A 23,658-nucleotide genomic window follows, 5' to 3' on the forward strand; every position below is an offset into this window, starting at 1 on the left:
TTTAATCACTGATTTAAAAAAACATAAGATATGATATGTGACGTGATACTTGATATAATTATATATTTTGTCTCTTTTATTTACATATTCTCTCAATTTAGTCATATTTTTAAATAAATATTTAACATAAAATATATAGTTTTAAATGAAAATAAAAATAAAATACTTTTAAATAAAATATTCTCTCAATTTTCTTTCTTTTGTTTTCTTTCGACCAAAGGGTGACACGTGTCACTCTTTGATTGGTGAAAAATATATTAAATTAAAATAAAGTTAATATTCCAATAAAATGGTGACACGTGATATTAGGGGTGAGCAAAATTTTATTCGACTTGAAAGAACCGATTTTTTCTACTCGACTCTTGAAAACTTGACTCGAACTAACTTCGAGTTATAATTTCATAAACTCGACTCGACTAAAAAAATTCAAGTTCAAATCGAGTTGTAAAATACATCTCGAATAACTAACAAAATTTAGTAATTAGTAGATTGATTTTTAAATTTGAGTTGAATCCCTTGACTCTATATCATAAATGTATATCGCATATGAAAATATATGAATGAATACACATGTATTGTATATGGTTATAAAAGACCATTTAAATTGGAATCAAATAATATCATAATATTATAAATATTTATAATTAAATTTAAACAGAAACTCGAAAATTTGATTTGACTCTACTCTAAAAAATTTCAAGTCAATTTCGAGTTGTAAAATAGGACTCGTCAACTTGAATAACTCACATTTTTTCTCGAATTGGCTCAATCGAACGCTCACCCTTATGTGGCATGACATGTGACATCATTCGATTGGAGGATTAAATTTATTTTAATTTATTAAAAGTAAGACTAAATTAAGAGAAAATATAAATAATAGAGATCAAATGTGTGATTATATCAAAATATTTAACTTATATTAACAGTTAACTCAAAGTGATTAATTTAATAAAAACGAAAGTGATCATACCTTATATTTTTTTGAAATTAATAACTAAAAGTAGACAAAAACATAAACGTAAGTAATTTTAAATGTAATTAAATACATCTTTCTTCTTTATTTTTCTGAAAAATAAACTAAAGTAAAAATAAATATGCCTTTCAATTTGTTTTCTTGAAGAAACGAAAACAAGCAAAAAATGTCTTATACGCTTCTTCGCTAGTCGTTACGTTATACAAAGTCAGAGATAGCCTTCGCCGCCGCTGCTTCTCCTTTTCCGTCTCTCTCTCTCCCCTTTAATTTTCTTCTCCAAAATCATTTGATCTCTTTTAATTCTCGAGAAAAATTTAATTTTCTCGGGGGGCAAAACTATGTCTGACCCTTTGATCAATGGACTGGCGGGAGCCGGTGGAGGGATCATAGCTCAACTCATAACATATCCTCTTCAAACTGTACGATTCACTTCTTCCTTCCCCTTTTCAAATTTAAAAATAAAAAATCTATTTAAATTTTGTTCTAATTTCTGCTTTTATCTGCAGGTAAATACTCGTCAACAAACAGAGCGTGATCTCAAGAAAGAGAAACGGAAAATCGGAACCATTGAACAAATGTGCCAGGTTTTTTTTTTCAATGGTTTTAGTTTTAGATGACGGCTTTTCGTTTTAATTAACGGAAACTTCTGAACATTTAACGGAATATGCTAATTGAGCTGTTTTAGCTTTTAAATTAGGCACTGCTTGCATGTTGATTTTTCAAACCTTCCTTTTTTTCCCTTGTCATATTAGCAATTATTTTATAACTCATATTAGCAATAGGATTAACAATTGAAGAGTGATAGTAATTTAGTGTTCATTCTTGAATTTGTTCGCTCGCTTTTGTTTAATAGGTTGTAAAACATGAAGGATGGGAACGGTTATACGGAGGCTTAACGCCTTCTTTAGTCGGTACAGCTGCATCTCAGGTGATAACCTTTTGGATTTCTAGCATGATTGTTCTTGTTCTTGTATTACTTTTAGTAATGATAATGTTGCCAAGTGAAAGAAATTAAATTAAATCTTCAATTAATAATGATAGGAAGTTTTTTTTTTGTTTGCTTATTGTTTCATACTATATACTTATTTGTTTGGTTGCCGAGAAAGTGATTGGAAAAATTAGAAGTGGATTTATGAACTTAAGAACCATTGCCCAATTTATATATTATGCTTTAGTTTTACGTTGAAGCTGAGAAAGTTGGTAGTTATCCCTAGGTGTTCGTGATCCTTACCTTGAAAATTGTTCTTTATTAATGTATACTATTTGGCAATTTGCTACTGTAAACTGGCTTAGAGTGCTTATTGATAAATGGATTGCAATTTTCAATGTAAATGATTAGTGGTCCCATGTGATGGCAGATTTGTCCCCCAGCGCATTTATTTATTTATTATTGGCTTAAGGGTCACCTTTGTCCCTGTAGTAGATCTAATTTATCACTTTCGCTTTTATCGTGTTTTCGCATCAATTTAGCCTCTAAAGTTGCTCAATTGCATAATTCTATATTCTATCTATGACTTAAAACACTAAATTATAAACCTAAGTTATGATTTATGGTTAAGAGGTTATGAGGTTGTGATTTAGGGTTCAAACTTTATAATTTAAGGTTTTAAGTTAGGGTAGGGTATAGAATGATACAATTGAGCAACTTCGAAGGCTAAATTGATGCGAAAACACAATAAGGGCGAAAGTGATAAGTTGAGTCTACTACGGGGTGCAAAAGTTACCCTTTTGCCTTTATTATTTCTAGTTCTTTTCTTCGGTTTTTAGTTTTGTTAATATTTGTGAAAACTAATATCCGAGTATCATATTCCCCGTAAAACCCAAACTATAGCGGAAGAATATCTGTGAAAACGAATATAGCAAATGCCATATTCCTTTAAAGCATAAACTGTAGCTGGTTTTGAGATTAATTACCATAGAAATCAGGACTGATATGTTATAATTAGTGTTTAGATGCTATTGAGCTAAATCAAAATCCAGATAACTATCTTGTGAGCTCTATGGAGAATATTGTCATGGAGCCATTTTTGTTTCTTAACTAGTTTTTTGTACATGTTTTTCGAACTGGACTTTCTTACTGATCTGTGATTGGAATAGATTGCTTGCTATTGGCTTTCATAAACCTTTTTTCCCTTTTGTTGAGTGACATTTTAAATTTTTTGTGTTCGGTTTTTTGCTGTATTCCGAAGATACTTACTACTTCTATGGTACAGGGTGTTTATTATTATTTTTATCAAATATTTAGGAACAAAGCTGAAACTGCAGCACTTCAAAGCCAGAAAAGAGGGATTGGTGATGGATCAGTTGGGATGCTTTCTTCACTTGTTGTAGCAGCTTTAGCCGGGTAATGTAATATTATGTGTTTCTAACGTTGCCCTGCATCAACTTTTTGAAAACTCTTTATAAATTGTAAAGCATGTATGTCAATGACTGTCTTATAATATCTAAAATTGTGTAGTACTTCTCTGCAATTCTCTCTTCTTTGTATATCTGTGAGCTAAATATATGCTTCAGCTTCATCATTTCCCTGTGTAGGTGTGTAAATGTGCTGTTGACGAATCCTATCTGGGTAGTCGTGACACGTATGCAGGTAAATAGAAAATGTGCGTTGCAGGGAGTTTCTTATTTGCTGTAAAACACAGAAGGAACAAAACTTCATTGTATGCATTCTTCATCAAGTCCACAAATAATCTTATAGCTGAATATTAATTATGCCTTGAGAAAATATGGCCCCTTGTGTGCAGTAAATGTGTTCTTAACTTATGCCCAACATTATTTTATGCTTAGCTTCTGCTCTTTTGTCTTAGATCACACATAAAAATTTGCATTTCTTTCGATTTCTGAATTATGCATCCAGTCTGAAAATATCTGTCTTGTTCAGTTTACATGCTTGTTCATATTTAAATTAAACAACGATTGTAATGCAGACTCACACAAAAATCGCTAAGAACGACCATTCTAATTGATTGACAACAACAGCTCCAGAGGAAACAGTTCTTCCTGTCATTGACCCTCTTTCTTATGGAACGAGCCATGTGGTATGAATGGTTGCTTCATCTGGGTTGTTCTTTATGTAATTCGCTGATAATATTGAATCAAATACAAGTCATCTCTAATTGAAATAGTAGGATATTATTGTTTTAAACCCTAAAGTAAGATATCGTTATTCTTGTAGTCATAATTATCTTAAAATTTTGTGATGTCAACCAAAATGCAAGATATTTTGTTGCATTCTTTTGCCAATGGAATACTTGCAGATTCAAGAAGTCTATGATGAAGCTGGACTTTTGGGCTTTTGGAAAGGTGTATTCCCAACATTGATAATGGTACGTGAGAAGTGACAGTTACGTTACGTCTGCTAAGTGTGTCTCTGATTGTTCTTGATATTTCTTACAGGTGAGCAATCCGTCGATACAATTTATGCTGTACGAAACGATGTTGAAGAAGCTGAAGAAAAGACGATCACTTAACAAGCAGAGCAACAATGGAGTAACTGCTTTGGAGGTTGATTCTGAGTTAATCTCCCTTTACTAATAATTACGTCAATGTTTCTTGAAAATGTCTTCTTCTCTAGCTTTAACCTCTACACAAGCTGTCTAACTATGCTAGATATTTCTTCTCGGAGCTTTGGCAAAACTTGGAGCTACTGTTGTGACATATCCTCTTCTCGTCGTGAAGGTACGACCGTATGACATATAGATATTCATTTTTAGAAGAAAAACAACTTGGCAATAACCATTGTGACATAACCCCTCATTTTTGGTCGAAAAACGAGTCGAAATCATACCCGTTTCTTTGTTGCTTTTTCAGTCGAGACTTCAAGCAAAACAAGTTGCAACCGGGGACAAAAGGCATCATTACAAAGGTATGAATCGTTATGATAAACCTTATGCTCAAAAGTCAAAACTTCCGTAGTCTTTTAACTATGAGCATCTAACGGAGACAAACCCAAAAGGCTATTGTGTTCTGGTTGGTCTTCGGAGAAAACAAAAGCCGATGATGGAACCATGTTTATATGTTTCGAGTTAAGGTTCAATTTATTTCTAATACTTCCACCACGTGCATCGAAATAGGGACTCTGGATGCTATTATAAAGATGATCAGGTATGAAGGATTTTCCGGGTTTTACAAAGGCATGAGCACAAAAATCGTACAAAGCGTTCTTGCAGCCGCTGTGTTGTTCATGGTTAAAGAACTTGTCAAGGGTGTTCGACTGTTGCTTATTAAAGATGGTATTCTTGCCACGAAATCCAAGTCTCATTAGTGAATACTCTCGTGCTCCTTCTCCCACTCAATTCCCCAACTACATTTATTTCAACAATTTCTAGTTGGTTAAAATATAAAACTTGAATCATAACATATAATTAAAAATATATAAAAACATGTTTACTCATTGAAATAAGCCTGCAACGTTTGAACGGAGTTTGGAAATACCAACAATAAATTTGTTTATGTTCACAATGTGCACATCAATGTTGGATAGATACAAAGAAAATACAAAGAAAATGAAGGTTCAAGTAAAAACAATTTCCCCTCTTTGGTGGGAGTCAAAAGTGTATGATTAAATATTTTTAATTTGATTGTATTGTTGCTTATAATAAGTCTACATTTTTAATACTTTTACTTGCATTGTTCGAATAATCAGTTGTTTGTAATTAACTGTCACTATTATAAAAGAAGCAGTTAACATAGGAAATCTGTAAAACCCTATGCCATGTACAATTACTCAACTACACAGCATGAAATTCTTTTAGCATTCATTGTTATATCATCATCACTTACAATCTCTATCATCGTCAATGTCATTATAAACATCAAGACAATCATCATCATTATCATCATCGTTCGTCATCATCATCCGAAGACGACCTAATATTACAAGATATTGAATATATTCATAATCTTCACCTTCGTTATATTCATCATAGTTTACTGTAGCATATGAGGCTATACGAGCAACGCCGGGGGTCTTTTTTCTTTTCTTTTTTTTTTTTGGGTGTGGGGTGGGGTGGGGTGGGGTGGGGCAAGGTTCAGAACCGTCTGTAATGGTATGTGGATGAGACAAAACATTTGACCCCAAGTACATCTGCTCGCATTACACGAACAAGCTTTCCACCTTTCTTCTTCAAAATAAATATTGGAGAGTCGGATCCATTAACCAAATACTCGGATTTGGGTCCAAAGAAACTAACACCCTTATGAACTTGAGGTTTTACATGTCCCTTACAAACTGGATCTGTCTCTGTATGAGACCATAAGCTCTCTCTGATATGAAAAGACCAAGCATGCTTCTCCAGTTAAATCATTATCAATCACATGAGGGGAGCAAAAATAATCTGCAGGTTGACCAAAATCCGTTGAAACATCGCATTCATATTATCGAATATCATAAAGGCGGGTATAATCATTCTATCCCTCGACTGCAAAGAGATTCGGGTTCCTTGGATCAATTGTAATAGCATGCAGAGGAATAACCCGGATGAGAGGCTGTGACGATCTCTCTGTTTGCATTTAAAATGTGTTGTAGCTTCTGCAGTTTTAAGATCAATCTGAAATGCAATAGTATAAAATTGCTCCACAACTCAGCTATAACTAGATCATCATAGAACAAACGAACAAGAAGAATAAGAATTCCATGAATGCTCAAATTATGATGACTTGAAACACAAGTCACATGCTGCACTAATCCATCTTCCCCACTAGTGTAAACTAAATGAGGGTTTCTTGGTTCAACGGCCAAAGTATTAGCTCTTCCCTGATGTTTGGCCACCAACCCAGTTTCAGCACCACACTCGGAGATTCGAGCGTGTCGAACCTACAATTAGGTAACAGTTTTTAGTCAGTTTCCTCAATTCACTACATAGAGGTCTTTGCTGCATGCCTACATAAGAAATTCATTCACCTGACCATCTGAAGCACATGTAATCAAGCTACGATCACCGGTGTAAGGCATGATTTTAGCTCGGAAAACATAGTAGACACTGGCATGACCTGATCCGGAAGTAAGCTTGGGAAGTCCAGTTTCCCAATCCCATAGTATAATCTGCTTGTCATCAGCACCAGAGGCTAAAATGTTACCATCACCATTAAAGCTCACCGTGTACACACAACCTCTATGCTTTTTGAGTTTCTTGAAAATGTCGAACCGGAACACAAGATCCTGGAACATAAAACAGATAACTAAATCAGAAGCTAATGCAAAATGGGACTTTGTAAAGGCCATAAATCTTTCACTTCCACCTTTTGCTGTTTTACACCATTCGTTGAATTTCTCAGTAAGATATGATAGTATATAAGATTGACAACAAATACAATTGTCAAAAAAGAAAATGCTGGCATTTGAATTCTCATTTAAACAATATTTTATAAATAATTTAAAACGATTATAAGGTAATATTTGTCTAGAATCTTTATTAAGTATTGACAATGCGTACACATACATTTACTCAAACTCGAGTCCTCTGGGAGAACAACATTTCCTTTTATATGTCCACTCAATCAATGGATTCTCTCAGTTAAACATAAGTTCCCAGAATATGTACATTTATTTATTCATTCAGTTCCAAGAAAACATGGAAAGCCATCACATACAATTAACAAGAAAGTTGATCTCAGTATTGAAAATACAATTAACATGCTCGATATGTTAAAATCATACACACTTGTCTCTATTGGATAAAATATGAACAAGAGGGAACGATGAATCGGGATGTTTCCACTGTTTTATCCTAATGTCAACAAGCATGTTGTTCAAGCAGAATGCATTTCATGTCATAAGCGACCTTACTTGTAACCCGAAAAGTAGTACCCGTGTTCTTTCTTTTAAAAGGGGCAAGGCATAAAAACATCCTGAAGTTTAGGCGCAAGAATCAATACCTATTTCTACCATATCTACACCCATTACTTATCGATTCCTTCCTAAAGCACTTAACTTCTTCCTCCCACTCTACTTCTTCACTATTGCTCGTCCCCTCCTCAAGAACCAATACCTATTTCTACCATTCTCGAGACTCATTACTTGTCCTACGGGTTAATTTGTTAGGAGATTGTTGCAGCCCTGCCCCTAATTATTTTTATTGGGTCAAACCAATACTGTTGATCTGCCTTATCAAGGTTATATAAATTTAGTTTTGCATAGTTTTACAGCCGTCACTTTTTTTTTTGTCTGTTGATATATAGTTGGATTAATGTTGTATAATCAAATGTGTGCAATCTCTTCGTCTGGATTAATGCCTTAACTCCTTTAATTACTATAATTCGTGTATTTGCACATCACTGTTGGATTCCTGCATTATACAATAAAAAAAATGTGTAATCTCCTCTCCTGAATCAATGCCTTATGACATTAACGTGGCTCGTATATTAACATATCACTCTTGTTTAATAGATCTATATGTTTGTACTAATTTAGATCTCCTTTCTTTTCTTCTCCTTCTATTGTATCTTCTCTTTTTTACTTTGTTTCTTTGATTTTATTTGTAATCTAAACTCTTGTTGATATTCAGTAGTTGAGCAGCTGTTTCTATCTCTAAGGTGACAGAAAGGTGCCCATTATGTCTATGTAGAAAAATCCCAAAGCATGTGCCTAGAAGAATTTTCCGTCTTGTGTTGAGCCTATCTTTTCAAAGACATTTTACTTTGCACTCACCTGTACCTTAAGTGCGCTTTTAAAAATCTAGTCAGTATTATTAAAAGGGAATAAAACAAGACATCAATCATGTTCCCTTTTAAAGTAAATTACAAATTTAGTAATTAAATTTTACTTTCTTATATTTCACTCACTATACTTTAAATATTTTATATTTCTTCATTGAATTTAATACATTATATTTTTTTAGTCACTTAACAGTTAAATAGTCAACGACGTTAAAATGGGCTGTTATATAAATACAAAACAACGTCGTTTTATTGAAAATTTTGTTTTTTGTAAATGGCGTCGTTTTTAACGCCATTAATTATTCAACGGCGGAGTGACCAAAATAAGAGATAGAATAAAATCTATTAACCAAAAAAACTTAATGTATTAATTTCAGTGAAAAATAAATAAAAACTTTTAAAATTTAATGAGCAAAATAGGAAAAAAATAAAGTTAAATGATGAAATTTGTAATATACCCTTTCTTAGAGCACATCAATCAAGTTTTTTAAAAGACAAATTTGATGAGATACAGATTTACTACGGATACAACTTCCAATATTTATATCGATTAGAGTCAAAATAAAAGAAAGAGAAAAAGAAAATTAATCAAATTTACTACGGATAAAGTAGAACCGAGTATAACTTTTATTCTGATACGACGTCATTTTAGTCGTGCTTTTCAAAAGGAAAAAAAACGTGTGATGGGACACAATTTTGCATACGAAACATAAAGTTGGGTCAAAATTTTCAATGTTGTTATGGTTAGAGTGAAAAATGAAAGAAAGAAGTTAAGAATATAAATACAATTTACCTCTCGTGTCAAAAACTGGTGCTACTTTTTGAGAAGTTTCTGTTACATAAGTGAAAACAAATCCATCTTTTGAAATATGTAATCCGCTTGACACATCTTTATTTTATGTACAAGTAAAGATGTTATTTTCTTAAATATCTTTATTTTATGTTCAAGTAAAGATTTTATTTTCCTAAATCTCTTTTTTGAATTTTAGCTTTTTAAATTATTGAAAAGGTATTATTTTTACAACAAATGACCCACATCCCTATTGACTTCATCAACCGTATCCCCTTCCAAACAGCTCCTATGACTGTTAACTATCCTCACTGTGTTTACCTTCAAACGACTCTTTATACCAACTCATGTCCGATAATTTTGTGTACCGAAAAAGAACATAAAAACCTATGGAAACCCCACTCAATGCAAATTTTTAACTTAAATCCCTAGATTAGGTACAATATCTCAACATTGTAGCCACGACATAAAGAAACACTTCAGCGGTCCTTGCTATCATCATCATCATCAATATCATCATGGACATCAAGACAATCATTATATCCATTCGTTATCGTTATCATCATCCGAAGACGGCTCCATACCACCAAGAGGAGAAACAAATTCATCATCTTCACCTTCGTTATATACAACATAGTTGAATGTAGCATAAGAGACGATACGAGAGAAGGTGCGGGGGAGACCGTTCAGAACCTTCTGCAAAGAATGTAATGGCAGAACGTCAGCTCCTCTACTTGCCATACATCTCAAGTCCAAGTTTAAAACATTCTTCCATACACTCAAGATAATTCAATATAAACAAGAAGGAACAAGAATTCGGGATGTTTCCACTGTTCTATCCTACTGTCAACAAGCATGTTGTTCAAGCAGAATGCATTTCATGTCATAACCAACCTTATTTGTAACCCGAAAAGTAGTGTGTTACATTAAAAAGAGATTAGGACAAGACACACCTTTTGATCCTGCTCAATGTTTGTTGGGCGTGCGGCTTTATCGATAGCCTTTGGTGTCCATATCTTGATGCCCTCAACTCCGCTGCTAGCCAGAGCAGTGGTATGTGGATGAGACTCGACACATTGGACCCCGAGTACATCTGCCTTTATTACATGAACAAGCTCTCCACCTTTCTTCTTCCAAATAAATATTCGAGAGCCGGATCCACTAACCACATACTCGGATTTGGGTCCAAAGAAGCTAACACCCTTCACATTCTGATAATTTCCATGTCCCTTATAAACTTGAGGAATAGCTTTTCCATTTGCTTCACTACATGCAGAGGATGGGGAAGATGGAACTGGATTGTGCCCCAATCCCATATCCCGAGTAAAGAGACAAATGGATTTGTCTCTGCATGAGACAAGAAGCTCACTATGATCTGAAAAGGCCAAGCATGTTTCTCCACTTAAATATTTATCTATCACATGAGGGGGGTAAAAATAATCTGTAGGTTGTCCGAAATCAGTTGAACCATCACACTTATATTTCCGAACATCATAAAGGCGAGTATAATCATCCAATCCCCCGACCGCAAAGAGATTCGGGTTCCTTGGATCGACAACAATAGCATGCAGAGGAATAATCGACATATGAGCCCTATGACCTTTTATTGTTTGGCATTTAAAAAGTTCTGTAGCTTCTGCAGTTCTAAGATCAATCTGAAAGGCAAAAGTATAAAACCGCTCCACAAGTCAGCTATGGCTAGATCATCATAGAACAAAACAACAACAAGAATAAGAATTTCATAAATGTTCTTAAATTATCAACTCAACTCACATGCTGCACTAATGCATCTTCACCACAAGTGTAAACTAAATGAGGGTTTCCCGGTTCAACAGCCAAATTATAAGCTTTTCCCTGATGTTTAGCCACCAGCCTAGTTTCAACACTGCACTCCGAGATTTGAGCATGTCGAACCTAAAATTGAAAACAATTTTTAGTCGGCTTACTCAATTCACTGCATAGAGAGATCTTTGCTGCATGCCCAAATAAGAAATCTGTTCACCTGACCATCTGAAGCACACGTAATCAAGCTACAATCGCCTGTGTAAGGCATGAATTTAGCTCGGAAAACCTTGTAGACTTTGGCTCTGGCGTGACCTGACTCGAAAGCAAGCTTGGGAAGTCCAGTTTCCCAGTCCCATAATATAATATGCTTGTCATCAGCTCCGGAAGCTAAAATGTTACCATCACCATTAAAGCTTGCGGTGTACACACAACCTCGATGCTTTTCGAGTTTCTCAAAAATGTCTAATCGTAGCACGAGATCCTGGTACATAAAACAGGTAACTAAATCAAAACCTGATGCAACATGTAACTTTGTAAAGGACATTAAATCAGCCACTTCCAACTTTAACACCATTCATTGAATTTCTCAATAAGATGTGAGCATAGTACTAAATTACAGCCGTAATATAGTGTAACAGTCGCATCATAACGATTTTTAAAGTTACCGCCATATTACAACCGCATCCTTAATCTAGAAACATAATAATTTTTAGGAAACAAATCACGTCCAAAAGTCCACAATTACAACACTACTATGGAATCCACAACCTCGACCGCAATTTAGGAATATGGATATGAATTAGTATATAAGATTAACAACTTATATTGTTAAAAAAGAAGAGTATTAGTAACCTCCGAAGCAGCACGGCGTTGGGCGAATTTCCTATTCGATAGTTCTCCGACTTCACGTCGCCAAACATCAACCACCGCCATTGCACTTTTGTTCTTCATCGCGGATTGTTTCAAATGGAAAATTATCTATAAAAACAAAAAACAAAGAATTCAATTCAATCTACGTCAATACAAATTAAGAAAAGAGTCTTATTTTTTTGTTCATGACCCACTGAATCGAAGCAATTCAATCAACGTCGCCAAACATCAACCGCCGCTGACCACACTTCGAAATGTTGGCTTTACTAGTTCCTTTTTTTTTGGGGGGTATGGATTTCACGGAGGTTAAACTGGAGCCAGTGGCCTTTTATAGGGTTCTTCATACCCAAATATATACAAACTATTTTTTGGTAAAAGAATCTAATCGGTCCATGTACTATAGTATTTTGGGTTTTATTTTGATTTATTTGTTGAATAAATTAACAGTGGCGGATCTTGTTATAATAATTTGAGGTTTAATTATTATATTTTTTAAAAAAAATAAAGAGATTCAATGAGAAATTTAAAGAAATTTTGAGGGTCTAGTTAAAATGTTTAATGAGATTTAGGTGGTTTAACGAGAATAATATCAATTAAGTTACTTAATTTTAATTATTAGAATGTAATATATATATATATATATATATACAATTAATAAATTGTCAATCTTAGGGGCTGTTTGTTTACTTCAGAATGATTAAGGTCCTGAATGATTTGAATGATTAAGGTCCTGAATGATTCAAATGCTAAATGATTCAGAGATTCTGTATGAATTAGCTCTGAATGTGACATGATGTTTGATAATGGCTCTGAATCATTCAAAATGTACTTCTGTGCCGAATCATTCAACACTGTTTTGCTGAATCAGTTAGCACTGAATCATTCAGAGGTACGAACCAAACGCGTTGTTCTATTAAGAGGAAAACAAACAGCCCTTAATCAAGTACTTCTTGAATTTGGCTCAATGGTATTGCACTCTCTTATTATTTTATTTTCAAATATAAAGAATAAAAAAATAGCAATTATTTTCGACGGCGTGGAGGTAAACACAAGCATATTTAAAAAGTTTGAGTGTACCAACAAGAGTTGATTCAAGTGGTAAGTAGCTTAATATTGCTTAAGTAAAATCTTAAGTTCGAGTCTTTTTTTTAAAGAGGGTACTTTGTATTATAAACTAATGCAAAGTACACCACCTCAAGGCCCTCTGTCAACACACATTTTCGTCCTACTAGGATTCAAACTCCTAAAAATAGGATAAAATTTTGCTAGGATTCAAACTCCTAAAAATAGGATAGAGTTTTACTAAGATTTAAATTCCTAAAGATAGGATCCACAAGCACTATAAATAGCCATTGTAACTCACCATTGTAACACACGATTTACACACAAAACATAGAGGAAAGCACGGGAAGATACAAAGGCAAAACTATTGTAAAGGATTCGAAAAGGAAATAAAAGGTAGCATTTTCTTTTTTTTTCTTTTGCATGTGCACGTTATTTTTCTTGAGATTTGGTTCGAATAACCCAAAACGTGGGTTGCGCTGATGACCAAAATGGGTGGGGTTTCGAAGTTTCGAACCTAGATCTACCCCGAGGCTTATTTTTAAAAACCGGTTTGATTTTCGATAAAAGGAGGGGAAGAGCTTTTTAAAAATCTATATTAGTCCCTTTATTTATTATATGGATATTTTATTCATTTATTTTTATTATTCATGTTATTATTATTATATGTATATATATATTAAATTATTTTCATTTATTTTTTTACTATATTTTATTATTATTATATATATATATTTCTATAATATTTTACTTATAAATCTAATATTACTATATATAATTATTACTTTACTATTTTTTTTATCTTACTTATTTATTTTATTTATTTTATTTTTTCCCTTGTATCTTATTTGTTTTCTTTACCTTGTTTATCTAACACATTTCTCGATTTTTTAAAGGATATTTTCAAATCAATCAAGGGTAAGTAATTAGGATCGAAACTTTACCTTTTAATTTAACTTGTTATTTTTCTTAATTAAGACAACTGGAAATTACGTAGTACCGAAAGGGCGGTTCAAGGGTGCTAATCCTTTCTTGATCGTAACCGACTCCCGAGCCCAACATATTTCTGGTAAGACGCAGATCAGGTAAGAAATAGGGTATCCGATCAACCCATTTATTTTTAAATAAATGATCGGTGGCGACTCCAATCCACATTTTTCTAAGTCGAAGCCCAATCCCGGGCACAACCGAAAGACGGTTGCGACAGCTTGGCGACTCCGCTGGGGACGGTAAGTGAGTCAGGCTAAGGTAATTTCCAATTGTCTTTTTAACGAAAATGGTAAGTTTAAATTTTAAGGTAATATTTCGATCCTTTTTACTTACTTTTGATTATTTTCGAGTAAATAGTTAGACTAATCGTTTTTTCATGATTTCAGCCTTCAAAGTTTTCTTTTTTTCATCTAAAGGCTCTATACCCGAGCTCCGAACCCGTTTTAAGTGGGGGTGAAAGCGACGCCTTCGTGTGAATTTATTCATCGTATGGGCCTAGCAAGTAACCTTCAGGATTCATATACCTTATGCCTTCGTGTGAATTTATTCTCCGTATGGGCATAAGGGAATGTGTCATCTCGAGTTTAACTTAGTCCACACAAGCATGTGATGGGTTTAGGACTAAGGGTCTGGTAAGCCCAAGGGGGCACCAACAAGGAGAACTTGGGTACCTTTTTTTTAGAACCTAAACCCAGAGACTACAAGGAGTTAGGGCCCACCCCAAGACCTCATTTCAAACCCTAGGATACCGGAATTATTTCCTGCTTTACTTTCTGTTCAAAGCATGTGAACTAGAAATTTATGCGGTTAGGACTTGTTCAAAACCAACTTACGGGATAGAGATCATGTCCGGGTAGGAATAATAAGCATGAGGGGTAGATATTATGTGGGGTAAGATTTTTCATTTTTATTATTTTGATTTACCTCACTAACTCTTTTTGTTTTTGTTCTCTTTTATTTTGTTTTCATCACCTGCATCATTTAAAAGAGGTATTGATCCACCAAAAATGTGTTTGTTACACAAAATAATCTGAATTAATGGACAAAGGTGTTGTAATACAAGAGACTAAGAACCCCGAGGTACGACTATGGTCCGAGAAGACTCAGAAAGAAAAGGGAGACAACCTTCAAGAAAGCTATGTGTCAGAGCTGGTTAGGTACGCATCTATCAGCCTAAAACAGAACAATGTGCAGGAGCTTCGAGATATCTGGGACAGCTGGAAGAATGATCGGAAACAGAAGTTCAGCCAACGGTACGGTGACATTGCACTTTTACTTCACGTTAGGATTGATGAGCCCTTGATTAGAGCCATGGTCCAATTCTGGAACCCGGGATACAGTTGTTTCACTTTTAACTGGGAGGACATGGTACCTACTATCGAAGAATACACAACACTGCTACACTGTGAAAACATCAAACTAGGGCGAGTCTACGTTAAGCACACCAAAAGTCAGCCTTTCAAGAGTACACTGGCCAGAGACGCAACCATCCGAGATTTCCTAGATCAAGTACAGAAGGCAGCCCGTCATCTTCATGGCCTGGCAAGGGAAGCCGGAGTGGTTCGACAAGGTATTCAACCAGTAACGGATGAAGGCAGAAGACTTGTCAATCTACTAGAAGCTATTCGGGGTTTAGAGGATTTAATCTGAGTGTACCTTTGATTATTTTTATGTCACTTACAAGATAATATATTTTTGCCTGAATAAAGATTATTTATAATAATGAACACTTTTTCTGGATCAGTGCCTCTAAGTTACATACATCATGCATTGCATATTTTGCATTCTATATCTCATGTTTATTTCTATATTTTCCATGTTTTTACATTCGTATTAACAAACAGAACATGTCTCAGAAAGCGAAAGAGAAAACACCAAGTCTACCACTACAGACATTAAATACGCATCATCCGTATAACACCCGCTTGAAAAAGAAAAAAACAAATGGAGGCCAGAATGGCTCAAATCGAGGAGAACATGGCAAAATTGCAGAAAGAACTTCAATATAAGATAAACCAGATTAGTCTGAGTACTCTAAATACAATCATGAAGAACCAAGAATATTTGGTTGATCAGATCGTTGCCAAGTTAGTTGGCTTACAACAGACCAGTGCGCTTGGGGCAGGTTTACCGGAAGAGGTAACTATACCACCTACCCCACAAGGGGTTGTCTCACCTGAAATCTTACCCGAATTATAAGAGGACTCATATGCTATCAAGGGGAAAGCTATATCTGGTGCAAATATACAAGCATCCGCGACCAACACTCATCCGGAAGACTATCATGTCCCGGATTTTGACGAGGAGGATAAGGAAAAGAAGATGGAAAAGAAGATCAAGATGTTAGAAGATCAAATGAAGATGGTCCAAGGGGACCATGATGATTATGGAGTGGATGCAATGCAGCTGAGTCTGGTTCCAGATTTGGTGCTTCCACCAAAGTTTAAAGTTCCTGAGTTTGAGAAGTTCGACGGGAACAGCTGCCCTTCAGCCCATATCACTATGTTCTGTCGGAAGATGACAGGATATGTAGGGAATGACCAACTCCTGATCCACTGCTTCCATGAGAACATGTCCGGTTCAGCTATCTGGTGGTACAAGCAGCTCAGCCGAACTCATATCAAGACATGGAAAGACTTAGCCAAGTCTTTCTTGGAACAATACAAGCATATCAACGATATGAGACCAGACCGAGTTATGCTACAAAGCCTGGAGAAAAAGCACAATGAAAGTTTCCGACAATACGCACAGCATTGGAGGGATTTTCCTGTCCAAGTTCATCCACCCTTGGATGAAAATGAAACTAAAAAGCTGTTTTTACAGACCCTGAAGGCACCTTATTTCGGGCGCCTGGTGGCAATTACATCGAGAACTTTCTCAGATCTAGTTATGGCTGGTAAGATGATCGAGCCAGCTATAAAACAAGGAAAAATTGAGGGAGATATCAACAATGTCAGTACCTACAACGCCAACAAAGGTGTTACGGTCTCAAGTCCAAAAGCTGTTGTAGTTGTACCGTCTATTACTTCTAAACAAACTCAGAGAGGACCAAGGAAAAAAAAGATTTGCATCAGTCCAATCCCAATGACATATGAGGAGTTACTCCCAACGCTAGTTGAGAAAAATCTTGTGACTCTAGTTCAATCCAAACCTAGAGAGGCCCCATATCCTGAAGGTCATGATATTAACGCCGTATACAGCTATCATATTGGGAGCTCAGGGCACACCACTGAGAATTGTGGGGCATTGAAACGTAAGGTCCAAGATCTGATCGATTCAGGGGCATTCAATTTCAATATGTAATGGGGCATTCTGATCGAGAGTCATATGGGGCATCCATTAGGAATTTTGTTGCATTATCAAGTATATCATCTTGTTTGAACTTGTTTTTCTTTCGTACTTCTTATGCATGAACATTTTAAGTCACTTGACGTTTAAACATTTTAAATAAAATGCTTCCTTCTTAGGAGATGAGCAAATTTTAATCTTGAATTCCTTGAATATCACCTCAATTAAAAACTGTTTAATAATTGAGGTTGTAAATCTTTGACAAATGACAAGATTGAACCCTGCAAAACAAAGACCCCTTGGTCCTAATTTAAAAGATACATCAGACTACATATTTTTCTCTTACCGAGCTAAGTTTTCTCTTCTCATGAAGAGTCCATCCAAGGTTTGGTATTCAGACACGTATTAAGAGCCAACAGAATAGGGTAACTAGCACATGAGATTGCAAAACTAATTGGTTTATACCCTTGTTTATGATGTTCAGGGATGATAATGATCTTCACAGATGGAATAGTCGAGTAAGCAAATCTAGTTTAGGTCAGTTGTTTGGAAATTGAACTCTAAAGATGAGATCCCTTGACTTTCAAAAACACCTATACTATAACAGGTTCTTCTTGACAATCTTAAGAAATTAAATCCGTAAAGCTGAGCTATTCCACTAAGGCAATTGGTTATAGAGTAAACTCGAAAGCCCTGGCTTTATGAATAGATTATGTTCAAACTATGACACTGCTCGGACACTTGGCAATTCGGTGTTTGCTCCACTGCTTTTGTCAGGCCAAAGACTTTGTGATGAGATGAACCCTTCAGTGATTTGTCCCTCTAAAGCTGAGCTATTCCACTAAGGCAATTGGTTATAGAGGAAAATCGAAAGCCCTGGCTTTATGAATAGATTATGTTCAAACTATGACACTGCTCGGATACTTGGCAATTCGGTGTTTGCTCCACTGCTTTTGTCAGGCCAAAGACTTTGTGATGAGACGAACCCTTCAGTGATTTGTCCCTCTAAAGCTGAGCTATTCCACTAAGGTAATTGGTTATAGAGGAAACTCGAAAGCCCTGGCTTTATGAATAGATTACATTCAAATCATGACATTGCTCGGACACTTGGCAATTCGGTGTTTGCTCCACTGCTTTTGTCAGGTCAAAGACTTTGTGATGAGATGAACCCTTCAGTTAAACCTGATAAAAGTGATTATAAGTTGTCCCTCTAAAGCAATTGGTTGAACACCCTGACTTTATGGATTCGGCTAGCCAGACAATGGCAAAATAAATCAAATTCATCTAAAAAGAAATTTTCGGTAATAATAGACTAAGGGAGTTGAAAAACACCTGTTATAGTCAAATTCACACGAGCACTCAAGAATTTCATTTTTTAGACCGATATTTCTGCACTACCTTTGTTAGAAGAGCTTACGAAACTTGAAAAAATGGAAGATTTCAGAGAACTGAAACAGAAGTGTTCTGAAAGGTCTAGTCATTGATTATGCTAGTTGTGTCATTTTGTTCGCCTCTGATCAAAATACCAAATCAAGAAAGAGGGGCATGCCATGATCTTCACGATAACCAAATCGATGAAACAAACCCACCTCTAGACCAACTTTTCGATCTTGATATTTGTCAAAGATTTGCAGCTATCAAAGATTAAAAGAGTGTTTGATTCTTTTGATATCCAATGAACTAATGTTTTATGATTTGCTTCAATTGTGAAACCTAGAAAGAGGTAACTTTTTCAAAAGTTCTTTTTGATATTTTTTAAAATTTTGAAAATTAGAAAGAAGAAAAGCATTTTCAAACAAGATAAGTTCTCTGGAAGCATATCTTGGAATTCAACAAATATCACTCCGAAGCTCAAGATCGAAACAGAGGCAAAGGAAACCATCTTTGGGGCAAAATTTGATAAGGGGAGGAAAAATTGTCTTGAGGTCTGTAAGAGTACACCCTGGTGGAAATGAAGACAAATTAAGTCAGAATGAATACTGCACACGCAGCCATTCCCCTCACATCTCAACATATACATCAACACGTACATACATGACGCATGAAATTTGCATCTTTGAATTCATCATCATGAGCAATAAAAACCTTGATTTTTCCTCCCTTGAGGGCAAATTCAACAGCAAATAAATTTCATTTGGGCATACATCAAGCATACATCATCAGGATAGTTACATCCATATACATTTTACAGATCTTTCAGGAGAAGATGAGATTAAAAGCCAACTCGACAGATTGAAAGATCGACATTCATCTTCAGATTCAACATTTCCAATATAAACTTTGTCTCACTTAAGACAGTCTCATTTAATGCAGATGATTATCTCACTCAAATTTGTTTTTCTTAAAACATACTTTGTCTCACTTGAGACTGTTTTTCTCGAAAGAAGATTTATTTCACTCAAGATTATTTTTCTTAAAACAAGATTTGTCTCGCTTGAGACCGTTTTCACTCGAAAGAAGGCATTTCATTTCACTCAAGGTTATTTTTTTAAAGAAGATTTTATCTTGCTTGAGATAGTTTCCCTCGAAACAGAAAATTTTGTCTCCCTTGAGACAGTTTCTCTTGAAAACATTTCCCTTGAAATTAATTTTTTCTCTCCTGAGATAGTTTCCCTCGAAACAGAAAATTTTGTCTCCCTTGAGACAGATTCTCTTGAAACATAAACATTGAAAACATTTCCCTTGAAATGATTTTTTTTCTCTCTTGAGATAGTTTCCCTCGAAACAGAAAATTTTGTCTCCCTTGAGACAGTTTCTCTTGAAACATAAACATTGAAAACATTTCCATTGAAATGAATTTTATCTCGCTTGAGATAGTTTCCCTTGAAACGAATTTTGTCTCCCTTGAGACAGTTTCTCTCCAAACATAAACTTTGAAAACAATTTAACGAAATCTTTGAATATGTTTTCCTTCAAACAAATTTTGTCTTCCTTGAGACAGTTTCTCTTGAAACGACACAATTTGCTCGAGAATAGATTTCAACTTCACGACGAAGGATGTCTAGCTCGAAGCCAAACATCCGCGATTTCAACTCCACGACGGAGGATATCGTGACACTCGAGACAACACAAGTTCAACTTCACAACGAAGGGACAGTTGGTTTTCAACAAACAACTTCTCAATTTCAGAGCCAATTTCAACTTCACAACGAAGGATATTGGACTCCAGACAACGCAAGTTCAACTTCACGACGAAGGGACCGCTGCTTGTCAACAACAACTTCTCAATTTCAGATCCAATTTCAACTTCACAACGAAGGATATTGGACTTCAGACAACGCAAGTTCAACTTCATGACGAAGGGACCGCTGTTTGTCAACAACAACTTCCCAATCTCAGAGCCAATTTCAACTTCACAACGAAGGATATTGGACTCTAGACAACGCAAGTTCAACTTCACGACGAAGGGACCGCTGCTTGTCAAAAACAACTTCCCAATCTCAGAGCCAATTTCAACTTCACAACGAAGGATATTGGACTCCAGACAACGCAAGTTCAACTCCACGACGAAGGGACCGCTGCTTGTCAACAAAATTTCATTCAGAGTCAATTTCAACTTCACAGCGAAGGATATTGGACTCGAGACAACACAAGTTCAACTTCACAACGAAGGGACGGTTGGTTGTCAACAAACAATTTCCCGATTCCAGAGCCAATTTCAACTTCACGACAGAGGATATTGGACTCGGAACAATGCTACTTACTTGGATTTCAACTTCACGACGAAGGATATCCAACTCAAAGAAGGATTATCTGCCATCAAAATTGTCGAGTTCGACTCCATTCAGCTCAATGACACATCAATCGCACTACTTTCCGGTTGCAGTCGAGGTTTTCAAGTCGAGAAGATGACCTGGGTTAGCCGTGCCTTAGTGACAAGCAACCATTTTCAAACAACATAGCTTAAGTCAAGAAAAAGCTATCTGTCAATGAAGATTTCTGAGTTCGATTCCGATCCAAGGTCTTTAAACTGAGAAGAAGACCGAAGGGTAACGGGAAGCCACGTGCTGATTCAAATTCCGAACTACGGCTTCAATTTCATATCATTTCAAGATGAACTCGACTTCACGATGGAGGAGTCATCCGTAACTCAATTCGACAGGGAGTTATTGAAACATCAGAGTTAATTTTCAACTCCACTGAACGAAAAGTGTGTCTTTTAATCTTTGCCCTATCCCCGTTACACGACTATGGGCAAAGAGGGGCAGCTGTCAACACACATTTTCGTCCTACTAGGATTCAAACTCCTAAAAATAGGATAAAATTTTGCTATGATTCAAACTCCTAAAAATAGGATAGAGTTCTACTAAGATTTAAATTCCTAAAGATAGGATCCACAAACACTATAAATAGCCATTGTAACTCACCATTGTAACACACGATTTACACACAAAACATAGAAGAAAGCACGGAAAGATACAAAGGCAAAACTATTGTAAAGGATTCGAAAAGGAAATAAAAGGTTGCAATTTCTTTTTTTTTCTTTTGCATGTACACGTTATTTTTCTTGAGATTTGGTTTGAATAACCCAAAACGTGGGTTGCGCCGATGACCAAAATGGGTGGGGTTTCGAAGTTTCGAACCTAGATCTACCCCGAGGCTTATTTTTAAAAACCGGTTTGATTTACGGTTAAAGGAGGGGAAGAGCTTTTTAAAAATCTATATTAGTCCATTTATTTATTATATAGATATTTTATTCATTTATTTTTATTATTCATGTTATTATTATTATATGTATATATATATATTAAATTATTTTCATTTATTTTTTTACTATATTTTATTATTATATATATATATATTTCTTTAATATTTTACTTATAAATCTAATATTACTATATATAATTATTACTTTACTATTTTTTGTCTTATCTTACTTACTTATTTTATTTATTTTATTTTTTCCCTTGTATCTTATTTGTTTTCTTTACCTTGTTTATCTAACACATTTCTCGATTTTTTTAAAGGATATTTTCAAATCAATCAAGGGTAAGTAATTAGGATCGAAACTTTACCTTTTAATTTAACTTGTTATTTTTCTTAATTAAGACAACTGGAAATTACGTAGTACCGAAAGGGCGGTTCAAGGGTGCTAATCCTTTCTTAACCGTAACCGACTCCCGAGCCCGAGATATTTCTGGTAAGACGCAGATCAGGTAAGAAATAGGGTATCCGATCAACCCATTTATTTTTAAATAAATGATCGGTGGCGACTCCAATCCACATTTTTCTAAGTCGAAGCCCAATCCCGGGCACAACCGAAAGACGATTGCGACACCCTCATTAAAAAACCTCCCTAATTCTAAATGGAGGAAAAAGAGTGAACCAAGAGGTGGAAGGGAACAAATACAAGGACAAACATATACATCCAGCATGGCATACCCCAAACTACAAGAACACTCACACAAACACCTATACACTCCAATTAGCATATAGAAATAAGAACTGATTAGACTACCGAACCTGAACTAAAAACGAAACAAACATCGAAATGAAGTGTCCGAACCATAGCGAGACCCAGATACACCAAACCTGAAAAAACACTACATAACACCAAGGCTTCATCGATCTTCAACAAGCACGCAAAAACAGCGAAACATTCCTTAACACTAAAGATATCTAACACTAAAAACATAAAAAAAGTTTTTCATCGAGTACTTGTGTATGCAAAAAATCTTTGTTAAGTGATTTAGTCACTAAAGCCAGATATCTAGTGTAAATTTAACAAGAGTATAAGTTACTATGTTGCTTTCTCGAGGTGTCTATTGAATTAACATCGCTCAACATTTTTATCGTATATTATAGATTGTCCAAACTAGTAAACATGAGTTTGTAGCACCATAATCGTCAATAAAACATGTTGTCAACTCAATGATTTGTGTGCTTTTATGTTTTACCAATATGCCATTATTTATTTTGAATGATTAGATTTATTAAATTAAGTTAAAATTAGAATCAAATATGTAATTAAAAATTTCCTTAACTAATACATTAATATTTCTGTTAACATTCAATAATAAATGATTTAATTGATATTATATAAATAATTAAATTATCTTATTGATAAAGTTCACAAGACAATTAAAATAAACAATCTTATAATTTAGTAAATATCTGAAATAGTTTATCAAAAAAAATCTATTAACATTCATTATTATCATCGTTATCTCCGCAAAGATCTTTGGCCATTTCTAATCTATAACATTATGTTTGCAATATGTGAAGAGAATACCATGAGAATATA

The 23,658-nt window shown here is 34.9% G+C and overlaps 1 protein-coding gene and 2 pseudogenes across 1 annotated transcript; 1 reads left to right on the forward strand and 2 right to left on the reverse strand.

The window, feature by feature from the left end:
* The first annotated feature begins 1,222 nt into the window (after positions 1-1,222).
* Positions 1,223-5,286, forward strand: LOC120115423 (annotated as a pseudogene).
* Positions 5,287-5,747: 461 nt separating this feature from the next.
* On the reverse strand, positions 5,748-7,208 carry LOC120115504 (annotated as a pseudogene).
* A 2,748-nt stretch (positions 7,209-9,956) lies between these two features.
* On the reverse strand, positions 9,957-12,155 carry LOC120115505 (DDB1- and CUL4-associated factor 8-like). Its single transcript, XM_039136205.1, has 5 exons — positions 12,057-12,155; positions 11,422-11,685; positions 11,193-11,333; positions 10,373-11,074; positions 9,957-10,187 (listed from the first exon to the last, which is right to left on the reverse strand). The coding sequence occupies exons 1-5, from the start codon at positions 12,153-12,155 to the stop codon at positions 9,957-9,959; spliced, it is 1,437 nt and encodes a 478-aa protein (XP_038992136.1).
* Positions 12,156-23,658: the final 11,503 nt, after the last annotated feature.

The sequence above is a fragment of the Hibiscus syriacus genome, unplaced genomic scaffold, assembly GCF_006381635.1.
Source record: "Hibiscus syriacus cultivar Baekdansim isolate YM2019G1 unplaced genomic scaffold, ASM638163v2 tig00110264_pilon, whole genome shotgun sequence".
In the NCBI taxonomy this organism is placed as follows: Eukaryota; Viridiplantae; Streptophyta; class Magnoliopsida; order Malvales; family Malvaceae; genus Hibiscus; species Hibiscus syriacus.

Excerpts from the sequence above, each read along its gene's own strand:
- LOC120115505 (XM_039136205.1), bottom strand. The coding sequence starts at position 12,155 with ATGAAGAACAAAAGTGCAATGGCGGTGGTTGATGTTTGGCGACGTGAA. Across the intron at positions 11,686-12,056 it reads AACGCCGTGCTGCTTCGGAG|GATCTCGTGCTACGATTAGA; the intron begins GTTACTAATACT and ends TTTATGTACCAG. Across the intron at positions 11,334-11,421 it reads CGTGTGCTTCAGATGGTCAG|GTTCGACATGCTCAAATCTC; the intron begins GTGAACAGATTT and ends TTTCAATTTTAG.